At 36.4% G+C, this 6,000-nt stretch overlaps 1 protein-coding gene across 1 annotated transcript; it reads right to left on the bottom strand.

Moving 5' to 3' along the window:
• Positions 1-836: 836 nt before the first annotated feature.
• Positions 837-6,000, bottom strand: dnai2a (dynein, axonemal, intermediate chain 2a). The gene is made up of 12 exons (XM_073827912.1): positions 5,872-6,000; positions 5,480-5,644; positions 4,683-4,801; positions 4,382-4,524; positions 3,346-3,459; positions 2,997-3,136; positions 2,748-2,870; positions 2,445-2,665; positions 1,677-1,812; positions 1,434-1,580; positions 1,043-1,242; positions 837-912 (listed from the first exon to the last, which is right to left on the bottom strand). Exons 1-12 carry the CDS (start codon positions 5,998-6,000, stop codon positions 837-839), a joined length of 1,713 nt encoding a protein of 570 aa, XP_073684013.1.

Raw genomic sequence — 6,000 nt, 5'->3', positions numbered from 1 at the left:
TTTTATTTATTACTATATCTGAGAGAAATCAGATCAATCATTTAGCACTGATAGTTTATTTGTCGTTTCTAAAAAACGATTTATTTTTATATGAAAAAGTTGTCTTTTATTGACAAAATATTATACTTTATCTTATGTATTCTTTTTGATTAGATCAGATAACAATGAAGCTGTTGTATGTGTATGGTCCTGTTTAAACGTGTCCCACCTATGGGGCAAACACTGTATTAAAAAAAAAAAAGACAATATGTTTGCACCAGACATGTTCGAAATTAATATGGAGGAAAAAAATAATATTCCAAACCCTAAGTAAACTGAGAAAGTCAAAAAGCATTAGATTGTGCCTGCTCTATCCTATTATTTACTATTTTTTTTATTTATTAATACTTACTGTTGTTGTTGAACTGTATGATATTAAATAAACACATTCAAGACATTATAATAACTTAGTATTACTGTAGTAACAATGATTTTTATCTACGACTGAATAGGAATTAAAAGGATTAAGATAGGGCTGAGTTGCTGGGTTATTTCGTGCTAGAGATTAATTTTTAATCTTCACATCCACAAAAAGTGCAAATATTAACATAGATAAACTTAGAGACTGTTAATTTATGTATATTTATGGATATTATCACATAGTCTTAAAATTACAATAACTTGCACATGTAACATACTTATGAGTTTACAGTCAAATAAAAACAGATTAAAGGACACATTCACATTTCATTTTCTAGCATGTCTTAAACTGAGTTGATTTATTTATTATGGTTTATGCTAACGTAAATCAACAACCTGGTGGGGTGGCTGATTTATAACTGATTTAAAGTCTATTTTCAATCAGAAAAGCTTTCGTTTTCGGGGTGTTTAGGCTCCGCATCCTGCTTGGCTGTCTTCCCACATGCCACTTTCCTGCAAGGGACAAGAAACAACCTTAGAAAACAAACTACATTTTTTTGTTGTTGATCGGCTGGTATATATTGATGACCACCAGCATACTTGTCAAATCAAACAGTTAAAATGTCAGCAAAACATCCCCAACCTTCTCCCTTTCTCCTCATCATGTATTTTCTTCTTCTCAGCTTCCACAGTCTCAAAAAACTCTGTCTCTGTACAGGCCAGGAGTTCCTCCATGTCTTCTGTACCCCCCTCATCCTCTTCGGAGCAGCTTTGTTTCATTTGATGCCTCTCTCTGTACTGAGCTTCCAGAATCTTTTCTCTCTTAGTCTCACGTTCAAACAGCTGGAATAAAAAAAAAATAAAAAAAATAAAAAAAATAAAAAAACGTCAACAATTGTACATCAGAAGAAAAAAAGGTAATGTTGTAGAATCATATCTGTCTTTAGTTATGCATAAATAAAAACGGTCTTCATTTACTAAAATCTAGTATAAATGTGTTTGCACATGTGAAGGAAAGTGTGTTCAAGTCTCACCTCAGAGACCAGGGCCTTCTCGTTTTTCTGCAGAGTGCACAGGTCTGGTGACATCTTCAGCAGTCTGACGGTTCCTAGCTGAGATCCACAGCACACCAAAGAGTCTTTATCTCGTACACGGATGCTGTATAGAGCTTCATCACAAACCTGTGAGGAAAAAAAACTCATAAACCGTATAAACAAATAATGATTTGATATTTGAATTTGAGACATTCTCAGTATGAGGAGATGTTTAGTTCTGACTTTTAGACTGAGAGCAGGGTCCTTCTGTTTAAGCAGTATGTCCCACACATCCAAGGTGCCATCCATCTTCACTGTAAAGAATACGGATGGTCTGACTGGACTCCAACAGCCATCTAAGAGACTGGTCATGTGATATCTGTAGAAATAGTTAAGAAATACTGGCTTCTGTTCAAGTAGATATACGAAACTACAGCTTAAATGGATAATTCTGTCATTAATTACTCACCTTCATGTTCATTTTTGGAACACAAATTAAGATATTTTTATGAAATCTGAGAGCTTTTTTGAACAATGTCCTTACTACCTTTCTTGGCCTTGAATTGCTGTCTATGGAGGTTCAGAAAGGTTCTCATGCTTTTTGACTTAAACGTCCTTGGTTGTCCAACACAATATTCGAGATAATTATAAAAAAGCTGTATATGTAATTTTTTAATGATATATTGAATCAGCGTGGTTTAATAATGTATATTAAATATATTATCCTTGATATATTTTGTGATTCCAGGAATTCTTCGTAAGTTCTTCAATAAAAACTATAGCTATTGAGGGAAAATTTTGATAAATGCTAGATTTTTTGTGTTCTTTATTAGCCTTTTAGTTTAGAGTTAGTTGGAAGTTTGCTAAGCTCCCCTAGGCCTCCAGGTTGAGAACCACTGACCTAAAATATAGTTGATGCAAATTTACATCACAAATAGAAAAATAAAACCCATGTGAGTGGTATAATTCCTGCTCTGTCAGTATTTCAGAACAAAATACAGAGTATCTTACTTGGTTGAAATGAGGGAGGACTCTTTGATGTCCTCTGACCAGATGCGGGCGGTCCAATCAGCTACGGTCAAGAAGTTCTTCGGAAAGAAGGGGTTCCTCTGGAGTGCATAAATGGGGCCATGGTGTCCACTGTATGTACACACAATCGGATCATCTGTGGTCTCTAACTTGCGATTGCAAGAAACCACAAGTCCCTGCTCTGTGCCCACCAGAAACTTGGCCTTTTGTAAATAAAAGTAAAACATTTTCTCAACATGAATTTCCACATTGAAAGGGGACGAACAAAATGAGAGCTGCTCTTACCATACTGTTTTCAAACTCCATTGAGACTGCACCAAAGGCATTTTCACGGTTTCCCTTCTTACTGGGATCCAGCACGACCCGCTTGGTTGGCTCATTCATCATTCGAATGTCCCAGAACAGTACCTGTAGTCAGATAGATACTTCTTTGAATTTACAGCATGACTAATTTGAAGCGAATTATAGCGATCCAGTCTGTGAAATACTGGCTTATATAAATGTTTGTGGACTGTTGTGTCAGTGTACACAGACCTGACCATCTGTAGAAGCTGAGAAAGCTTCAGTGCCTATCTTTGTCTGCAGCCAGATGACCTTGTAGACAGGATCTTTATGGCTTTGCTCAGTGGCGGACAACTGTACTGGCTGGCTGCCACTCCGTGTGTCCCAATAGCCTGGAAATAGGGCAAGCTCTCTGACTAGAGAACATTTACCTTTTATGCAAATACATCTACGGTTGCAATTTCCAACAAACACCTGAGATGTTCACAATAAAGGGCACCTAAGCATTGCTGAGTTTACACGTGTGTCTGATGGATTGAAACAACCACATCTGCCTTATATAATCATTCACATGCCATTCATATTCATAATAAAAACCCACCAATCTGTCCATTGTAGCTTCCCCCAATAAGGATGTGAGTATCTCTGTGGTTATACTCCAGGCAAACAAGCGGAGATACAGGTTTCAAGGTCATCTCAGGTTTATTGCTAATTTCTGTAGATGAAGGTGAAAAAATACTTTTTAATTTCCTTAAATTACTTGTTTTTTCACATCAATCTACACTCCATACCCAATAATGTCAAAGCAAAAACAGAATTCTCACAACTTTGTAAATGTATTAAAAATAAAAAACCTGAAATAAGTACTTGCATAAGTATTCAGTATTTAGTTGAAGCACCTTTACAGCCTTTTTGACTATGATGCAACAAGTTTTGCACATCAACATTTGGCATTGCCATTCTTCTCCTTACATCTTCCACCTCTCAAGCTCTGTCAGGTTGGATTGGGCAAACACAAATTTTCAGGTTTCTCCATAAATATTTGATTAGATTTAAGCACAGGCTTTGACTGGGCCACTCACAGAGTTGTCTATAAGCCACTCTTGCTGTGTGCTTAGGGTCATTGTCCTGTTGGAAGGTGAACCTCCTGCCCAGTCTGAGGTTCTAAAGGTTTTCATTAAGGATATCTCTATATTTTGCTGTGTTGAGCTTTCCCTCAGTCGCTCAGTCCCTGCTGCTGAAAAACAGCCCCACAGCATGAGGCTGCTACCATCACAGTACTTTTGGGATGGTACTGTGCTGAGTGATGAGCACTGAATTTCCCACAAGTTAACTTTACTTGAAAAGTAGTAACATCTACAAGCAATGTGAATGCTCCTGATGTAAATTTCAACTGTCCCAGATAAGGGTTTGAATATTTATGCAATGGAATCATTTAAGTGATTAAACGCTCTGTTATTAAACATGTTTTTTGCTTTGCCATTATGGTGTATGGAGTGCGAATTGATGTGGAAAATAGGTAATATAAAGCAGTTTAACATAAGGCAGCAACATAAAATGTGAAAAAAATAATACTTTTGCAAGGTACTGTGTATACAGTATATATAGTATCATCAATGAAACTGTGTGTACCATACCAATGTTCCATATGTAGGAGTCAAAGCTCATCTTTTTGGGCGCTCTCTGAAATTCCAGACAAGAGTAAGCAACAGCTAGTTTATGACAATCAAGCGGGTGCCAGGACAAACTGGTGGCTGTGCGTTTTATCTTATTTGGGTCTCTAGAAAAAAAAATTGCATTTTGGTTATACTTGTGCCACGGTAATCAGACAGTGCATCTATCTTTCTCTCTTTATATTTATTTATCCACCCATCCATCCGAGACAAATCATGTCTATATAGGTTGTTCGTCCTATTGTTCTCTAATAGGTTTGCTCACCTTAACATATTGATGATTCTTGCTGAAGGCTCATACTCTATTTCCTCCACCACCCTTTCGCCTTTTAAATCTGGGAAACAATTTTTTGAATCTTTCAACTTGATGTAGTGTTCCATGACCTTCAGATGACAAGAAGACAAGACTTAGCAGAATTCATGAAGTGACTGTGTTTTTGAGGACGAGTGAGAATTAATGAGCAGTTCTGACCAGAAGGAGATAAAAGCTGAAACCAAACCAAACCAATTGTATCTCTCTTGTCTTAAAGGATTAGTTCACTTCCAGAACAAAGATTTACAGATAATTTATTCACTCCCTTCTCATCCAAGATGCACAAGGGGGTGAATAAATTATTTGTTAATTTTTGTTATGGAAGTGAACTAATCCTTTAGAAGGATTTGTTATTTACTCAGATATTTTTCACCTTCCAAACCCATGTGACGTTCTTTCTTTAATGGAGCACAGAAGAAGAAATTTTGAAGAATGTACTGGATGCTCTTGTCTATGCAATTACAATGAATGGAGACAACAGCTTTTAATCTTTACAAGGATTCAAAAGGATGGACTGACATACAGTATTTTCATCTACCTGAACTATTCCTTAAACCACTCCTAACATTTATAGACAGAGAAGTCTTGTCAACAAAATTCAGTTTCTTTAAATAAAACTAATGCTCTTTGCTTAACATGGGGGAATCAGTCACCAATCTTCAACTATAATTCAAGCAATTATTGCTGACTTTACAGTTCCTGATATACTGATAAAATGTTTATGGTGTGTTTACGGTGTTGGCACTCACACTGGCAAGCTCCATAACTATGTGCTGGCAATGTTCATCCTTTATGCAGTTCTTCTTGTAGCGGGCAGTCACCTCCGTGTCATCTGCATTGATCTTTTTTGGCCATCCCCCCTCTACATGGTTTATTCCTTTTGACACTTTTTCATATGAGGTCATTGTGCTCACCTGAACAAGTCAAAGAGATATTTGTATGCTTTCACCATGTCTGAGCAAACTGGTTAATATATTTAATTTTCTCTCATTGGCAATGAAATCTACCTTGTTTAACGATAAAAATGAGGCAATAAAAAATATAGTCTCTAATAGCTTATTTTTTTTTTAAAAAAGCTATTAGCTTTTTAAGTAAATATATCATGTTTACAGTTTGACCAAGTTCACTACTGCTGTGTCACCTCAAGCATTAGCATTAATTCCTCGCTGAATTCTGTATTTGCATTAGATCCACAGATCTCAGGATCAGAAAGGACGTCCTCATCCTCCACAGTACTTTCTGTAACATTACACGAGTTATCCATCTCCAT

This window comes from Garra rufa, chromosome 22 (assembly GCF_049309525.1).
Source record: "Garra rufa chromosome 22, GarRuf1.0, whole genome shotgun sequence".
Lineage (NCBI taxonomy): Eukaryota > Metazoa > Chordata > Actinopteri > Cypriniformes > Cyprinidae > Garra > Garra rufa.
The sequence above is the reverse complement of the archived record's forward strand: the minus strand, read 5'-3'. Positions and strand labels throughout refer to the sequence as shown.

Bases quoted from the DNA above. Each gene is read 5' to 3' on its own strand.
- dnai2a (XM_073827912.1), bottom strand. From the start codon at position 6,000: ATGGAGATGGATAACTCGTGTAATGTTACAGAAAGTACTGTGGAGGAT. The intron at 3,137-3,345 runs GTGGGTTTTTAT...CCCTATTTCCAG, and splicing joins AAGCTACAATGGACAGATTG to GCTATTGGGACACACGGAGT. The intron at 913-1,042 runs GTTGGGGATGTT...TGTCCCTTGCAG, and splicing joins GATGAGGAGAAAGGGAGAAG to GAAAGTGGCATGTGGGAAGA.